Source organism: Thunnus albacares, chromosome 23, assembly GCF_914725855.1.
Source record: "Thunnus albacares chromosome 23, fThuAlb1.1, whole genome shotgun sequence".
NCBI lineage: Eukaryota > Metazoa > Chordata > Actinopteri > Scombriformes > Scombridae > Thunnus > Thunnus albacares.
The window spans coordinates 4321147-4339669 of record NC_058128.1 but is presented as its reverse complement, the minus strand read 5'-3'; the positions used below and the strand labels follow the sequence as shown (position 1 = coordinate 4339669).

The 18523-nt window shown below is 38.4% G+C and overlaps 2 protein-coding genes across 3 annotated transcripts in view; both read right to left on the bottom strand.

Moving 5' to 3' along the window:
* Nucleotides 1–253: 253 nt before the first annotated feature.
* On the bottom strand, nt 254–12221 carry LOC122975039 (peroxisomal succinyl-coenzyme A thioesterase-like). Of its 2 annotated transcripts, none has more exons than XM_044343199.1 (11): nt 11936–12221; nt 8101–8306; nt 7868–7967; nt 6050–6240; nt 5732–5895; nt 5280–5399; nt 5020–5102; nt 4834–4927; nt 3227–3307; nt 1377–1518; nt 254–502 (listed from the first exon to the last, which is right to left on the bottom strand). In XM_044343199.1, the coding sequence occupies exons 2-11, from the start codon at nt 8291–8293 to the stop codon at nt 378–380; spliced, it is 1293 nt and encodes a 430-aa protein (XP_044199134.1). In that variant the 5' UTR covers nt 8294–8306; nt 11936–12221; the 3' UTR covers nt 254–377. The 2 variants fall into 2 exon arrangements, with proteins under 2 accessions (XP_044199134.1, XP_044199135.1); XM_044343200.1 differs by lacking the exon at nt 254–502 and adding an exon at nt 951–1265.
* A 219-nt stretch (nt 12222–12440) lies between these two features.
* LOC122975040 (peroxisomal succinyl-coenzyme A thioesterase-like) overlaps nt 12441–18523 on the bottom strand; it is a 38593-nt gene continuing 32510 nt past the window's right edge. The window contains exons 7-12 of the mRNA XM_044343201.1: nt 17485–17604; nt 16669–16751; nt 16483–16576; nt 16068–16148; nt 14284–14425; nt 12441–13391 (exon numbers count right to left, since the gene is read on the bottom strand). Of these exons, the coding sequence (XP_044199136.1) occupies nt 13288–13391; nt 14284–14425; nt 16068–16148; nt 16483–16576; nt 16669–16751; nt 17485–17604 (624 nt within the window). The 3' untranslated portion in view covers nt 12441–13287. The remainder of the gene's footprint in view (nt 13392–14283; nt 14426–16067; nt 16149–16482; nt 16577–16668; nt 16752–17484; nt 17605–18523) is intronic.

Here is an 18523-nt window from a genome sequence, read left to right as displayed (position 1 = left end):
ATGGTCATAGTATATGATTCACATCATTTTCATACTCGTCAAACCATTCAGTGACCCCTTGTGCTTTGTGAATTGGGGCATTGTCATCCTGGAAGAGACCACTCCCGTCAGGACAGAAATGTTACATCATAGGATAAAGGTGATGACTCAAAACAACTTTGTATTGATTTGCAGTGACCCTTCCCTCTAAGGGGTCAAGTGGACCCAAACCATGCCAGCAAAATGCCCCCCAGAGCATAACAGAGCCACTGGATCTCCTCACTGTAGGGGTCAAGCATCCAAGCCTGGTTTTTCCTTTAAATTGTCACCCGTCTGTATATATTAATGGTACATTTTTCCAGCTGTGATTTGGGGTCTATCTGAGTTTATGTAATCATTCACATCTTGGCTTTGGGACTTGAAGTGGAGTAAAGATGCTGCTGTAGAAAAGCCAAGATCTTCCTCCAGGAGTCCTCCTGAGCATCTGAATGGGGTTTGGTTTGTCCTCCCCACAGTAAAGTCACTGCAGAACACAATGTCATGTCATATTGTCATGTCACATTGACGCCAGGGCTGCAAAGTCCTGTAATTTTGAGCATCATTCTGTCACACCAGTCCCCAGCAAATACATTCCGCTTCAGTTAATGCAGGTTTAAGTTCAGTTGAAGACGCAAAACACATTTGAAACAACAGCAATAACTTACTGTAGTAAAAGTTGTACTGTTGGCTCACTGCCTAAAGTGGCGCAAGTTTGAAAATTGCTGCAGAAATTATTTCCTTGTGGGACCTCACTTGGAAACTCATGTTTATCATTGTAATATATGTAAAGGATTTCACTTTTTAAGAGCGTTTGTAAAGAAATTTGTCAAGGAGATCCTGTAGAATCAGTTATACAGTGAAAATATAGTCATCAAATGCCATTAAAATAATAATTATGACATAAAAAACATAAATTTTTTAATGTTGTCCAGTTTCACCAGATGACATGACGTCCTTTCTGCTCTGTGCTGTTAACAGCTGCTCCAACAGTACAGCTCTAATTTTGGAAAGGCTACAATCCTCTGCTCCATGAATTTCACTTTCATAAATCTTCATTGACTCACGTTCTGATCACATTCTGAGCTACTTGCCAACAAATGATCACTCAGGGACCCCTAAAGATGGAGTGATCTGCCTACACAGGGACGATGGTGAGCCGCCACCCTGATATTTCTTGCATGCTTGCAGCTACATTTCCTGGCTGAAATTCCACTTTTACAGTATCGCGTGTTTCTGATGCATTTCATCTGATAACAATAAAAGAAATCATCATTTGGTTCTCTGATAAAAGGTGAATGTTTTGTTAGTATAGTATTATAGTCACCTCCCTGTCTGACCCTGTAACAAGTAGAACTCACCTTTGGCTTTTGTGGTGTCCACTAAATACTTAGTAGCTCTGAAGTGAGGCGAGTAGGGCGGCTCAATCAGATGTCCAGTGTCAGGGTAATGCACTCTGGTCAGCAGGTGATCGTTCCCTGCTGCATGCATCATCTGGGTGATCTGGGGGTCAAAGATCAAACAAATGTGTGGTGCTTGGTGGACATATTTAACCAGAGGCTGTATTTTTTGTACACAGGTAACTGAGTTATTAGATGTGATATGAGCCTTTATTTTTCAGTTCTGTAAAGATGGATTTAAATTTATTTGGACCTGTTGTCATGACAATAGATAGCTGCAGCCCTAGGGTGACATTATCTGATTTAAGACATGTAATTTTGTTTGTTTTACAGTGGAAACCGCTCATAGTGATCACGGTTACAGTGATCAACCGCTTATATGGATCAAAAAGCTCGGACAGAACCAGTCCTATACAAGTGCTGTTTAAATAATTTGCTTATAGTAATCAAGAAGTCTGCTTACAGTGTTCATTTTGGGTTTTTTCATACATGAAAACATACGGAAAAAAACATTTTAAACTATGGTAATTCTATTTCCTTTTTACCTTACTCCCATAGTTATCAGGCGTTGCAGTGCACCTCTGCAGGGTTGTGTGGACACCTCCACCTCCATTTGAAACAATCAGAAAATAACGTTTTCTTCCTCTCATTCACCGGCTTTCTCACTACCACTGCTTGCTCTCCTCATTCACTTTCTCATTCACTGCTTCTCTCTCTCTCGTCTTTTTTAAAATGAGTTGAGAAACTGTCAGCAAAAGCCTAACTTTACTTCAATTCTGGTTCAACTTTCTCGTTGCGGTACCCCTGTGGCCCCCACCCCCGCAGCCTAAACGCACAATCCGTCTGCTGCCTGCTGGTGACCTGAGGCAGGTACTGCGCGCACATTGAAATCATGATGGGAGAAAAAGAAGGAAAAATTTTCTCTCAATGAAAATCGTAGTCTCCTTGAAGCTTATGACAAACTGCCAAAGACGAGCCAATGAGATGCAGCAGTGAAACAACAAACCTTTGAAACAGCTGTTTCAAATAAAATTCAGTAAATAGTGAAACTGCCCATTTCATTACTTTATATTCATGTAATAAATATACAAATGTCAATTAGATGGTGAGAAATTAACAAAAAGAAAAAAAATCGGTTATAATGATCATCTGCTTACAGCGATCAATTTGACCCGGACAGAAATGATCACTATAAGCAGTTCCCACTGTATTAACAATTAGACGCAATGAAAAAGTAACAAAATGTGATGACATAACATGATCCTCTTCAATTTGCACAAGCAGTCTGATTGAAATGATGCCGAATGCTCAAATTTATTCATTTAATGCTTCATTCAAACAAGTGGTCTGATTAAGATTAGGGTTTCTTTTTCAAGAGAGACCTGTGTACAATAATAAACATACACAGTTTAAGCATGGAAAGACACACACACACACACGTTTGACATTTTCACATTAAGTAAAACAGTTACAAGTGGGATTGCGAGTATTAGTATCATTTTAAAATCTTCAGGTGAAACAAGAGAGTTTAGTTTCAAAGTTTTTTGCAGCTCATTCCAGAGTATTTGAAAGTATTTGTAAGTACATTATTTATATGTGACCAGAGAACAGAGGTTAATACATAAATTACAATGCTGCTCCCTTCTGTTGATTAATATGGACCATCCCACCTTTTCATATAAGATACACAGAATCAAGAGGGAAAAGCATGCATACATTATCACCGTAATCAAGTGCAGACATAACTGTAAACACTGTCCAGTGTGTGTGTGTGTGTGTGTGTGTGTGTATGTGTGTGTGTGTGTACTCACATCCTCAGCACACTCCAATGTAGCTACGCTCTGATCATCATGACCATTGACCAACAACATTGGACAGGTTATTTTTCCCATCTAACAAAGCATCAACCACAAGGAACAACTGAAGTTAGTTAGAATGAACCATTATAAGTTGTTTTTTTAACTTTACTGTCCAGGAGGTGGTAACAATGACTCAACAAATGAAGACACAGAAAGCAAATTGTTGTCTGGTGCCAAGTGGTGTGATGTGAACACACAGCACCACAAATCTGCAGCCTACAAAAGCAGTGTGTTTTTTTGAACAGTTAATTATAGGACAATGAAGATTGAAATACATCATTTAAAAAATAGTTTGGTGAAGCTGTTTATGATTGCATCAATCCAACGCTATTGCAGTTTTAACTTTAATTGATGTGACACCAGCTTTTGCACAGCAATGTATTTAAGGAATAAAACATGAAACATCACATGTGCTTAAAAAAGAAACTTGGAAAGAAGTCACACAGGATTAATGAGCTGACATCTGACAGGCAGGATACAGAGTTATAACACTCATGTGTGTAGAGGTGTGTGGGGTTATTTGTAGCAGCCTGCTATTGCATGTGATTTAATGAAGGTAAATACAGTCGAATCAAATCAGAGGCTGCAGATGTGTCAACACATCTGTCCTGCTGCCTTCAGATGCTGTAGGGATTTAATGAACTGAAGGAGAAGCTTCTCATACAGTATAAAGCAGCTATGGACAACAGACACCGTAGGATTAATCTGTTTTTATGCATTTTTGAAGGTGAATGTGTCTCCTTGTGACTGAATCCTCCCCTCAATGTTAAACTGGTAACCTTTTTACTTTGTTTTAAACAATTATATTTACAATGTTTTATGCTCCAACAATGAGTCATTTTATATTCACAGTGAATCAAATAATTCCCTGTAATGTTAAAGAGTTGCTGGTACAGTTATTTCTAAAGTTGCTAGTAATTTTCAGTAACAGCAAAACTAATGATGTTCCCATCCACTTCAGCTATAGTTAATGTTAGCATACTAACACACTAAGATGGTGAACACAGTAAACATTATACTTGCTAAACATTCATTCAATTCAATTCAATTCAATTCAATTCAATTCAATTCAATTCAATTCAATTCAATTCAATACTTTCTTGCCATTTCAACAGGTTGATTGGAATTTTATGCAGTGCAGCTCAAAATACAGTGCAGTTCATGCATACACATATTACTTCTTCCATACCCAAGAATGATAAAAAAGTACACAAATAAAAGGTAAAAGGAAAAAAAGAGTAAAATATTCCCACTCCCGTCCTGACCTCAGTCACTACATGGCAACCTAAATACAGACATAGATTAAAACAGACAGCTGTGTGGTGCAAATATAAAGTGCATAGTGCATAGCAGCCTGACCATAAACATAGGTATCTACAGAATGCAGAAAAGTGCAAGTGCGAAATAAAGTGCATATTACAGTTAGAGTTGCAGTGCATAGTGCAATTATATAAAATGTACATTACATCACAAACAAACAAACATCACATAAAGGGCATAAAGGGTAGCAGATGAGTTGCAGACTTTAATGAAACCAATATATAGAGCAACATACTTACGTCCACTTTCAGAGAGAGGTCACTGGTAATTGGTAGAATTAAATCTCGCCATATCTGATAGTCGTTCTCATCCACACGTACCTTGTGAAAATTCCTGCCATCACAAGTAATAATTAATTCATTGATCAGTCCAACTGTGAAACTGTGTGTGCTGTATTTATGTTACTGACAGAACCAAATACCTACCTGATAATAGTTTGATCAAATATGGTGAGGTTTTCCCCACGTGGAAAACAGTGGCTGCCACTGACACAAACACAACATCGAGGCTGGAACACAACATGATGATATTTATTGAGTTTTCAATCCAACAAAAAATTACATCAATAGATTTCACCGATTAGTATGATGATAAAAGTGTTGGTCAGCCCTCCATGACACACAGTTAACAACCACATATTCAAGGCTAAAGAAAAAGCAACTCCAAGATTTTTTGGGTCTGTTACCTTGATAATGGTGCTCTCAGCTGCCAAATACATGGTCACAATCGCGCCAATGGAAAGACCAAAAATTCCAACTCTGTCTGGGATCACTTGAGGATGATCCTTGACAATATTAAATGCCGCCTGTGTAGAAGGAGGTACCAGGAGATAAAGAAAAGAAAGAATGTTCGATAAACTCAAATTTCATGCTACATATGTACCAGCAAAGTTTGTGAGTAAAGTCCTCGCCAAGTTCTCAGTGAGTACTGGTAAGTTTTAAACACACTCTTGTGAAGACGCACAGTTGTTTAGCAAGTTGATGTTGGTTGAACTTTTTCCAGCAATTTGCAGTATGACCATGACACCCAGAGAAGCCCCAATGACAATGATGCAGGAGCCAATTTTACTGGTATCTGAGTTACGAGTTAGTCAATGTTTTTATGTTGTTGTTTTGTACAGTTAATAAAATAACAAACCTCAAAATATTTGAACTCTAGCTCTGCTGACTTCAGCTCACCGGGGGAGAAATACTGCAGCGCCAAAGATACATAACCATGGGACGCCAGCAAGGCCGAACGATACTCCATCAGCCCTCCACTTCCTCCCCACATATCCATCAGCCCAGGGAAGGGTCCTGGACCTGAGGCATGGAGAAACAGATTACAAACTCGGTCTAAAGAAAATGATTTTTTAAAGAAAGCGATCCTTAATCGTGCCCAAATCAAAGAAAAAAAATGGGTGTTTTTTGAAGTTCAGTAAACTGGAGATGTTTTTGGAGGTTATGCAGGTTATACCTGGAGGTATAAAGAGAGTCCCTCGCACTCCTTTCTCCCTGATATCAATCCTCCGGACCCCTGGAGCCATGTACCATCTCTCAGTGAGCGCTGAGGCCAGAGGAGGCTGCTCCCTGAAGCCCTCAGCTATGTGTCCACTGTAGACCGAGATGTTGACCAGCATGGGGCTGTGGACGTCCATCTTTCTCAACCTGACAGGTAAAGAAAAGGGCATTTAAACCTGCAGTGCAGAACTTTTACATATAAATGAATGTCTGTTACATCCAAGCCCTTGCCAAACGAGTTCACACAAGGCTAATTAAGCCTATCACCAGCAGATAAATCTCTTTGTATTTCCCAGTATACAGAGTTTTAAAATCTCATGTTGGGGGCAACATTCCCGACTGTTTGGCTGTTAATTGTGCAACCCTTCCAGACTTTCTAAATGTTATCGGCCCAAAGGGATCAAATTCTCTTTTAAAAAGTCGGGAAGCTGACAGAAATTCTAACTTTACTTTTAATGTTATCAAACGAAGAGAAATGTCCTCCCCTCGTGCTAGTAACATCTTTGTACTCAGACAATCACAGCTGAGCGCCCCCCTTTACAGACAAAAGTCTGGCACTTCAGCTTTAACATTAACAGTGTTCAAACTTCACCTAATGACAAACAGGGTTTCCACCATTTCTGTGCACTCTGCTGTAGCTGTCTACTGTATTTTAGTGATTTTCCCTAACAAAGACCATACCATTCGTGTTGTATTTAAAAGATTGGGTTTGGTGAGAAGATTTGGGAAGAATTGGATGAGGGTCAATTGCGTTGGGATGATTAGGGTAGAGGAGAGGGACGAAAGAGGGTCGATCGCCGGGGGAGATGAACAGGAGCCGGAGGTTGATTGACGTTGTGTACAGTGAGATGATAGGGGACGAGGGGAGGGATAAAAGGGGGTCGGTCAATTGGATGGGGATGAACGGGGCCAATTGGAGTCGTGATGTGACTGGAGTATCTAGGAACCTGGTAGTTGGGACTCAGGGTGGGGGCACATCTCTATGAGCTTTCAGCTTCATCATCCCCCAAAGTTAACTTCAGTGGACTAGATGAGAATGGGCTCTTTGGATGTCAATGAGGTGCCGATGGATATAGCTATGGTAAGCTTGGGAAGACCAACAGCCGAGGATTTTGACCGTGTTGTCTGGGATTCCTTGTCTAGGAGCAGTTGTGGCTCCTACACGGAAAGAGTGACTGGAGTATAGTTTGGGTGAAATTCCTGACTTGGACGGAACTCCGCTTGAGAATTTGTGAACATATGGTCAAATTGTCCGAACCTTTATTTAAACTTACACATCATATCATCATTTTAAGCATATAAACCTAAAAGCTCTGAATCAAGACCTCCAGGACTCAGAGCTGAAGCTAACATTAGCTCAAGCAGCTTAATGTTAAATACAAAGCTGTTGATCTTAGCAATCCAACATCAAAACATTGTAAGTCAAGACTTACCAGCAATTTGTCATGCTGACTTAAAGTAGGCAACAATGCAGCATATGTTGATTGTCAAGAGATGTGAACAAGAGCCTATTTTTGCAGACTTTCTAAAAGGGTTGCTAGTAACTGAATATGCTACCAAAATGTTATCTATGATTTTCTGTTTGTTGTTCAGCACAAAAAATAAATCAGAGAGCTACAGTGAGGATGGAGAATTGTGCACAAGTGTATCTAATAAGAAATTGTTTCATTAAACATAACATTGGTAAATAAGACAATTAATTATGATATTGATTTTAGATGACATCACAAAGTCCTGGACTGCAGTTTCACAGAGACAGCACTTCATGTATTACCTGAGGCCTTTTTGACTGCCTGGGACAGGACGCATACTCCACAACAAACCCATGGGCTCTTTTCCTGTGTATGTCCCGCCAAAACTCAAATCCTCTGCAACTGCAAAAGCAATCGACTATTAACAACAACAAAACAAAACATACAAACAGTAGGAAAACCAGCTGTAAAGTTAAGGACAGACAGCAAAACTTTAGTTTAAAATATGTTTGTGATAAAGAGGAGGAGAACCCACCAGACACTGTTCCTTTATGGTCACTGATGTAGTGGGCATAGGCCTCCCAGTAGTCCTTGTCCTCAGAGTGGTGGAGGGCGTGAACAGTTACTGGAGATCCTGCAGGCAGATTCTCCACCAACACCTTGAACTTCTCATCGACCAGAGCCCGAGTGGGGAGGACGGAGAGGATCGGAGGGATAGTCTGGGACATGGTCGATAATCGTCTATGGAGAAATACAAACACATGAGCATGAGTCACAGGTTGTTAAAGCCAGTAACAAGGACTAGGAATGCCCTCAGTTATGGATTTTAAAAGTTATTTTGTGACTGAATTACTGTATCTGCTCGGCTTGACAGGTGACCATTGTCCACACTGAATCCAAAGATAACATGCTTCAAATATGTTAACAAGAACAACAATCTGAAGACATGCAAGCAGCTCTGTGAGGCTTATTTTCATAACTGATTAATCGTTTAGTTTATTAGTTGTCAGAAAATAGTGGAAAAATGTGTTATATTTTCCTGCAGCTCAAGTTGACGTCTTAAAACGTCTTGTTTGGTCTGACCAACAGTCCAATCCAAAGATATTTGGTTTATTATACAACATATAAAAGCAGCAAATCTTCAAATCTGAGAAGCTGGAACAGGATAATTTTTTGCATATTCATTCCAAAAATGAATAAAAAAATATTTGATAACAAAATAGCAGATTAATTTTCTGTTGATCAACTAATCGATTCATCATTGCAGCTCATGTTATTATGTTAACATTTGCTAATTAGCACTAAAAACAAAGTGCAGCTGAGGCTGATGAAAACGTCATTAGTTTTGCAGGCAATCCATTCAACAGTTGTTGAGACGTTTTGGCCAAAACCATGAATATGAACCTCATGTTGGACTACAGCAAAATTCAGAGAATTGCTTTAGTCATTAAGATTGTTGGCTAAAAAACAAGAAGACATTTTTGACATTAGACAGACAAAAACATTATCCTACAAAACTAGAAAAGGTTTCTCATTTATTTACCAAGGACCAAGAAAGATGTTAAACCTTCAAAATAATTAGACACAAAACACAAGGTGCTATTAATTCCTTTAGAGAAGACCTAATGAAACAAGACTGGAATTAAGTATATGTGGAAGATGTAGGTGAAGCCCATGAATCATTTTTGTCAATTACAATTGCTCTCTATGAAAAAAAATATCCTCTAGTAAAGATGATGTGGAAAGTAAAGATATATATGTTAAAGAATCTATGTTTATAAGAGGAACAGATGACAAAGTAATGATTGACACTGTTGAAAATCTCAAGAGTAAGAAGTCCACAGACTGGAATGGAAATGACATGTCCACGGTTAAAAATATTATTGAATGTATAGCAAAACCTTTGACTCATATCTGTAACCAGTCTCTACAAACTGGTGTATTTCCAAGGACAATGAAAACAGCTAAAGTCATACCAATATATAATGCTGGAGACAGACAGGTACTCTCAAACTAAAGACCTGTTTCCTTGTTTCCACAGTTCTCAAAAATACTGGAATAAAATATTCTGTACAAGACTTGCTGACTTCATCACAAAACATAATGCACTGTATGGACAGCAATATGGATTTAGAGCTAATAGGACAATTTCATTTGCACTTATAGAATCTGTAGAAGACATAACAATGGCAATAAAAAATAAGGAATGTGCAGTAGTGGTATTTCTGAATACAAAATTTCAAATCACAATTACTAAAGGTTACTTGTGGGGTTCCCCAGGGCTCAGTGTTGGGACCATTGTTGTTTTGGGTTTTTTTTATACATCAATAATATATGTGAAGTGTCCAAAACACTGAAAACTATTCTATTTGCAGATGATTCAAGTTTTCTTTATTGTGGGGACAACTTGAAACAACTTCTGGATAGAGTGGAAAAGGAACTGAAAAAGCTAAAGAGTTGGTTTGATGCAAATAAACTAACACTGAATTTAAGTAAAAGGAAATATATAATCTTTAGTAATCATTCAAATAACTCAAATAAGAAACTCGTGATAAATAATGTAGCAATCAAAGAGTGACTGAAATTAAATTTCTTGGAGTGATAATAGATAATAAATTATGCTGGAGGCCACATACAAATTATATTAATGTTGAAACATCAAAATCAATTGCAATATTATATAAAGCCAAAGATTTTCTAAATCAAGCTTCATTATACACATTATACTGTTCCTTTATACTCCCATATATAACTTTTTCTTCAAAAAAGAGCCATATGAATCATAAACAAAACTATTTCTAGAGAACCAACAAACTCACTTTTTATTAAGTTAAAAACACTAAAATTTAAAGATCTGGTTGACTTCAAAACTCCAAATCATGTACAGAGTAAAAAATCAACAATTACCTAACAGCATCTAAGGGTTGTTTTCAATGAGAGAAAGTAAATATTTGTATGTTCAAAAAGCATTTAGTAAGGACAAATGTAAAATGTCATTGTGTCATAATCAAAGGAGTTAATGTCTGCCACTTTCTCTCAACTGCAGTGAAGAAATGTGGAACACTAATCAAATCTAAAAGACTTGTGGACTTGTGACATGACATTGTTTGTTTACAACCTGATCGATTTGTTCTTGTGTTGTTTGAGTTTTTGGTTTGTAATTATTCCAGGGACGCTGGAAGTCAGTCAGAGTTTGGGCTGCTAGGACAAAGTCTATATAATGATGTCGCAACATTCATGATTTTTGTATTAATTTGAATTGCCAACAATATTTTACACCCGTTTTAGAACATTTTAAACCACAACAGACAGCAAACTCGAACACCAACACGATGTATGTCAAAGCAGGATAGCACCATATTCAGCTATAGACAGTTCACACACAGAATGCAAGTTTATTTCTAATCAGAAGACGATTTATTGTTGACTGAGCCACAGCCACGCTGTACGAGTAATAAGTGAGTGAGTGATGAAGTTTAGAGTCAGTGTTAAATGTACTGAAGTCGGCTAAACTCCTGTTTAAACAGGAACATGCCAGCGTCTCTAACGTCTCTTCCTCTACCGTCCAGTGTGATCGATTCTCCGGCTGACAGCGCTGTCAGCAGCCGGCAGGAGAGACCCTCCGCGGTGCGTCTGGATTTTATAACTGAACTAATACCAGGACGCAAGCTTTTTTTTTTTTATTTCTCTGACATTTCCACATCACAAACGATGAACAATAGCATTAAAACACGAGTCTGGCAGGTAAAACACGAGACTCATGTAGCTGTTCTATCAGTTGTGAGGCGGCCGCTCTGGAGATGCAGATGAAGAGGCAGAAAAAAGGCGCATGCACAGTTAAAGCACCCCAAATAACCATCACTCTGACAAAACACTAAATAAAGACTGAAAAAAAGAAACATGTGCAGAGTGAAAAGATGAAAGAGCAAGCGGAGTTAACAGATAATTAGAATATTTATAATTAAAATTAAAATAAGTTTCTTTCAAATCAAACATCTCAAGATATGAGTGGAAAGTATTGTTCTTGTAACTGCATTTCTAATCTTTTTTTATTTTACTCAAACGTTTCTTAACCACGTCATGTGATATGCTACTTCAGTACAATTTACCAGCATATATTATTGGGACCACTACAGGAAATTGCAAATTAACATTTAATAGCCAGGAATTCACATTATAGACACTATCACTGACTATCCATGTAACAAAATGGCCAGTTTCACACGTTGACCAAACACGGGCCAGCCATATAACGTTACTAGGTTTTGACCTAGTCTTCTTAACAGATACTTACAGTTGTCGTGTCCTAAAGTACAATGATCCCAGTGCACCTCTCGTAAAGAAACAACTGAAGTCAAACTTTTACTTACTTCAAGGTTGTTTAAATCTCGACAAGGAGACTTTAATCGTCAGTTTGTTAAGGTAGCAGACCAACGACCGACTGAGCAAATAGCTGGTTTAACTGCGATTTAAGTAAAAAAAAAAAAAAACAAACAAACCCAAAACAAACAAAAAACTGATTAATAATTAATTCACAGTTATACTACTAGTAAATAGCCACTATACTAGCTTTCTGTTACTGACCATTTTTAAAGGACCAGTGTTTAGTATTTAGTGGCATCTAGCAGTGAGGATGCAGATTGCAACCAACAGAATACTCCCTCCTCTCCCCTTTGAAGCTTGTAGGAGAACCTACGGTGGCCGTGAAACTCGCAAAAAACATGGAAGACCCTTTCTAGAGCCAGTGTTTGGTTTGTCTGTTCTGGGCTACTGTAGAAACATGACGGCCTCCATGGAGGAGGACCCGCTCTCTATGTAGATATAAAGGGCTCATTCTAAGGTGACGAAAACATTCTTCTTCTTATTTTCAGGTGATTGTACACTAATTAAAACATACTTATGAATATTATATTCAATTACTGCCAAGTCTGCTCTGCTATATGCCACTAAATTCTACACACTGCACCTTTAAGAATAAAAACAAAAATGTACGAGCCCTAGTTTTTTTTATATTATTTTCAATCAAAATCCCTGAGTTAATTAAAGTCTCATCCATGTTTCTGTGTCAAGTAACAATGTTTTGAAGCGCTGTAATAAATAATGTGGAAATCTCAAACTCTGCTGCCTTATCTGTTATTTTCTTGTATCAAGACACTTTATTGTGCGTTATAAGATGATAACGATGTGCATTAGTGTATATTAAAAGATCCCTCAGACATGTATTAAGAAAAAAAAAAAACTCTGCTTGGAACAATAATGTGTTTTAAAATCTTTAAAATGGCATCTATTCCTTCCCCCTCATTAAAAACGCTTGTTAACACACGTGGAAATGACATCACAGCAGCTGAATACTAATCACTAGTGATTGGATTGAATAATTGACATTACATATGATTATGTTTTAGTTTCTTTAGCCCTCTATGACAGTAAACTCAACAACTAATAAATTAACTGAGAAAATACTTGACAGATTAGTTGCAGCCCTTGTAATAATACTCATTCAGTCTGTCTCATTCAGTATTATGGCTTTGTGGACACATAAATAATGAAATAGAGGCACAATTTGACCCCAATGCCATGTAGTCAGGTGTAGTGTGTGTGTATATATATATATACACACACACTACACCTGATATATATATTATATATCAGTGTAATTTTCCAGCAGTTATTTGGGGTCTATCTGAGCTTATGTAATCATTCACATCTTGGCTTTGGGACTTCAAGTGGAGTAAAGATGCTGCTGCAGAAAAGCCAAGATCTTCCTCCAGGAGTCCTCCTGAGCGTCTGAATGAGGTTTGGTTTGTCCTCCCATCAGTAAAATCGCTGCAACACACAATGTTATATCTGAGAGAAGATTCTGCTGAAACAGTCTGAAAATACAGATTATTAAAACTTTAAACAAACACAGCTGGAGGATTTTATTAGAAGTATAAGGCAGAATAAAGTACATTGACACCAGAGCTGCAAAGTCCTGTAATTTTCAGCATCATTCTGTCACACCAGTCCCCAGCAGATACATTCTGCTTCAGTTAATGCAGGTTTAAGTTTAGTTGAAGACGCAAAACACATTTGAAACAACAGCAATAACTTACTGTAGTAAAAGTTGTACTGTAGACTCACTGCCTAAAGTGGCGCAAGTGTTAAAATTGCTGCAACAATTATTTTCCTTGTGGCACCTCACTTGGAAACTCATGTTTATCATTGTAATATATGTAAAGGATTTCACTTTTTAAGAGCGTTTGTAAAGAAATTTGTCAAGGAGATCCTGTAGAATCAGTTATGCAGTGAAAATATAGTCATCAAATGCCATTAAAATAAAGATTATAATCTAAAAATCAAACTTTTCAGTGCTGTTCAGTTTTAACAGATGGCAGATGTCTTTTCTGCCCTGCCCTGTTGACAGCTGCTCCAAAAGTACTGCTCCACAGTATTTTTCTGATCACACTCTGAGCTGCTTGCCAACAAATGATCACTCAGGGACCCCTAAAAATGGAGTGATCCTACCCAGGGACGACAGTGAGCTGCCACCCTGATATTTCTTGCAAGCTTGCAGCTATGTTTCCTTGCTGAAATTCCACTTTAACAGTATCATGTGTTTCTGATGCATTTCATCTGATAATGAAAGAAATTATCATTTGCTTCTTTGATAAAATGTGAATGTTTTGTTAGTGTAATGATTAGTATAGTCACCTCCTTGTGTGCAAGTAGAACTCACCTTTGGCTTTTGTGCTCTCTATTATGAAGTTAGTAGCTCTGAAGTGAGGCGAGTAGGGCGGCTCAATCACATGTCCAGTGTCAGGGTAATGTAGTCTGGTCAGCAGGTGATCCTTCCCTGCTGTATGCATCATCTGGGCGACCTGGGGGTCAAAGATCAAACAAATGTATGGTGCTAGGTGGACATATTTAACCAGAGGCCCTATTTCTTCGTACACAGGTAACTGAGCTATTAGATTTAACAAGAACTTTTATTTTTCAGTTCTGTAAAGAACTTGTTGTCATGGCAATAGATAGCTGCAGCCCTACAGTGACATTACCTGATTTAAGACATTTAATTTTGTTTGTTTTATTAACAATTAGATGCAATGAAAAAGTAACAAAATGTGATGAGGTAACATGATCCTCTTCTTCAATTTGCACAAGCATCCTGACTGGACAAATGATGCCTCTAATTTATTTTAAGAGAGACCTGAGACAAGAATAAACATACACGGTTTAAGCGCAGACAGACACAGACACACACGTTTCACATTATTTTCACATTAAGTAAAACAGTGCACCATTGAACAAAAGATCATGAGGAGAGGTGGCGCTTGCTTTTATCTCCACAGACACGTGGTGTGCAAATATCCTAATTCACTGGCCGTGGTCTGACTTCAACAAATAAAATGCAACCCACAGTCTTTCACATGATGGCGAACCATCACAAAGCAGTCCAGGCAGTTGGACAAGCACCAAAATCAGTTAAGTGTGATAAACACACCAAAAGTAACAACGGCAGCAATAATACTTAAAAAGCACTCACAGTTGCACAATCAGATTAATAGTCTGTGGTATAACAACAATTAGAAATCAAGCTCAAAATAACACACTATCAATAATCTACTGCAGCACAGACGTAGCCTCTTATTTGGACTGTTTAGGGAAGTGAGGAGGTGAGTGTGTAGTCCGTCAGTTAGGTCCAAACTCAGTTCTTCGGCTGGATGCTGAAAGAAGCCGGTGTCCTTGCATTGTTGGCGGGTTGTGGTGGCTGGGCTTCTCTGGGTGGATGTGTGGAGAAAGAGCAGCAAGTTGACTCACTTAAAGACGAGGGGGGGACAGAGGTTATCCTTCGCCTTTCTTCTGCAGGAAGAGGTTGAACAACGGTCTTTCTTAAGATCCGGGGATTATGGTCAGACTGAACACAAAGAAATCTCAAGCTCAACCAGCGAGGAGAGACTGTAGAGCAGCAGTACATACGTGTTTTGCTTAAATGAAAAGTACTGATTTCTGCTCGGCTCTCAGCTTTATATCTTCGGTGACATCATGGAACTTCCTGTGCGTTGCCAGCGGGTCTTGTCCAATGGGGAACGAGAGTTTGAGCAAGTCGGACGTCACATGTAAGTGAGAGTTTGCAAAGCCTGCTGGGAGCTGGAGTCCGTTTTGGACTCTCATCATCTAAGTTGGTGCTCTTCTCACTGGTCTTAGGTAGTGGGAGCCCCATGAAGGCCTGGGCTGCTGTGTGGACACACAACTCTTGCCCTTTGTTGTGGTCACATGCTCAGCCCAACAACACGAGACTCCTCAGTGGACGCTGATTGGTCTGAACCACCAGTGGTTCGGACACAAGCGTATAATCTGACAAGATGGATTCTTGCATGATCTTGTGAGGTTGGGATCTCATGAATCTAACTTCTTCGCAAGGTAAGGAGAAGCATGCATACAATATCATCATTATCAGGTGCAGACATAACTGTAAACATTGTCCAGTGTGTGTGTGTGTGTGTGTGTGTGTGTACTCACATCCTCAGCAGACTCCACTGCGGGTATGTTCTGATCATCATGACCACTGACCAACAACACTGGACAGTTTATTTTTCTCACCTAACAAAGTATCAACCATAAGGAACAACTGAAGTTAGTTAGAATGAACCATTATAAGTTGGGGTTTTTTTGGAATTTAAAAAATAGTTTAGTGAAGCCATTTATATGATTGCATCAATCTGATGCTGTTTCAGTTTTAACTGTAACTGATGTGATTGTTCCCATCAGCCTCAGCTGTAGTAAACGTTAGCATACTAACATACTAAGATGGTGAACATGGTAAAAATTATACTTACTGAACATCACATGAAGGGCATTATATTCCTAATAACAGAGGTGGGTAGCAGACGTGTTGGGGACTTAATGAAACCAATATATAGTGCAACATACTTACGTCCACTTTCCTTGAGAGGTCACTGGTAATTGGTAGAGTTACATCTCGCCATATCTGATGGTCATTCTCATCCACACGTACCTTGTGAGAATTCCTGCCATCACAAGTAATAATTAATTTATATATCAGTCCAACTGTGAAACTGTGTGTGCTGTATTTATGTTACTGACAGAACCGAATACCTACCTCATTATCATTTTATAGAATGCACTGAGGGTTTCCCCACGTGGATAAAAGTGGCCGCCATTGACACAAACACAACACCAAGGCTGGAACACAACACAAGAATGCTGTTTGTTGAGTTTTCAATCCAACAAAAGATTACATTATTACATTTCATGAATTAGTATTAGGGGTTGTGCCGAATCCAAATATGTTATTGGGCAAAGTGCAAATAGCGGGTTTTTTTAAGAACGTTTATTTCGTACAAATATTTTAAAAATTATTAGTTTCTGGGGGGAAAAAAGCATGTCAAATACCAGTGCACAGGTCAGTTACATCGCTATCTCAGTCTCAGTCTATCAGCAGGTCTCAACGAGGGGAGTCACATCCACCTGCTACATGATGCGTATTTCCTATTTTGGACATCACTCCTAGAGTTGGGGATGTCAGCCAGAGATAAAGCTGAGCTACTGACGCACAAAGTGCTCTCAAGCAACTCTCCATAACCTGTTGTTCCCCTTCTCCTTTCCATAAAGTTAGGTTGTGAAAAATAGGCAATAAATGAAAAGTGCAAAGCAATAATTGCATTTGAAGTTCCTCCCGCTTACACGCTGTGCTGTCTCTGTGTTTCCACTTTTATTCAAATACAAATACAAATACAAATAATTTCTCTGCCTCAAGAAATATAGATACAAATATAAATACTGGGCTCTCTGCACATTAGTATTAGTATGATGATGATGACAAGTGTTGGTCAGTCGTCAGTGACACACAGTTAATAACCACATATTCAAGACTAAAGAAAAAGCAACTCCAAGATATTTTGTGACTATTACTTACCTTGATAATGGTGCTCTCAGCTGCCAAATACATCGTAAAAGTTGCGCCAAGGGAAATACCAAAAATTCCAACTCTGTCTGGGATCACTTGAGGATGATCCTTGACAATATTAAATGCCGCCTGTGCAGAAGTAGATACCAGGAGATAAAGAAAAGAAAAAAAGAAAGAATGTTTGATAAACCCAAATTTCAAAATTTTTCCATATGTACCTGCAAAATTTGTGTGTAAAGTCCTCGCCAAGTTCTCACTGAGTACTTGTGAGTTTCCAACAAGCTCTTGTGAAGATACACTGCTGTTTAGTGAGTTGATGTTGGTGAACTTTTTCCAGCCTTTTGCAGTATGACCATTACACCCACAGAAACCACAATGAAAACAATGCAGGAGCCATTTTTTTTACTGGTATCTGAGTTACAAGCTTGTCAGTGTTTTTATGTTGTTGTTTTATCTCTATCAGTCTTGCCCCTGTTCTCTCTCCAGGTGCTGTTAGCTGATAGCTTTCCACCTGGGAGTTTCAGGTCTGGTCTCTCATAGGCCATTTTGAATCTGAGGGACTAACAGGAGCATCCTTTATAAGAGGAGGTATTTGTGACGTACTGGCTGGCAGATGTCTGCTAAAATTATATAATAGGAACTTTGAAAATAGTTTGTAGCATCAGTTTATTCAGAGCTGGTAACTTACTTTAGACTGCATCATGTAAACATAGCACCACTGCTGATGCTGAGATATGTCACACTTTAAAGCTACTGTGTAATAACAGTTATAGCTAAAAAACTGTTGTTTTTTTTTCATCAACTTAGGACTGCAAGAATTGACTTATTTTCCTTTTCTTTAATCTGACAACTTTCTCAAGTTAATCAATTGGTCAGTAAAAAGTCTTTTGTTCAACAACATTCCAAAACCAAAAGAAATTCTGTTGACTCTGTTCACATAAAATAAAATAAATCTCACAACTGAGACACTGGAAAAAGAGAATGTTGGGTTTTTTACTTCATAAATTACTTATACTATTAATAGTATTAATTATTACGATAGTTGCTG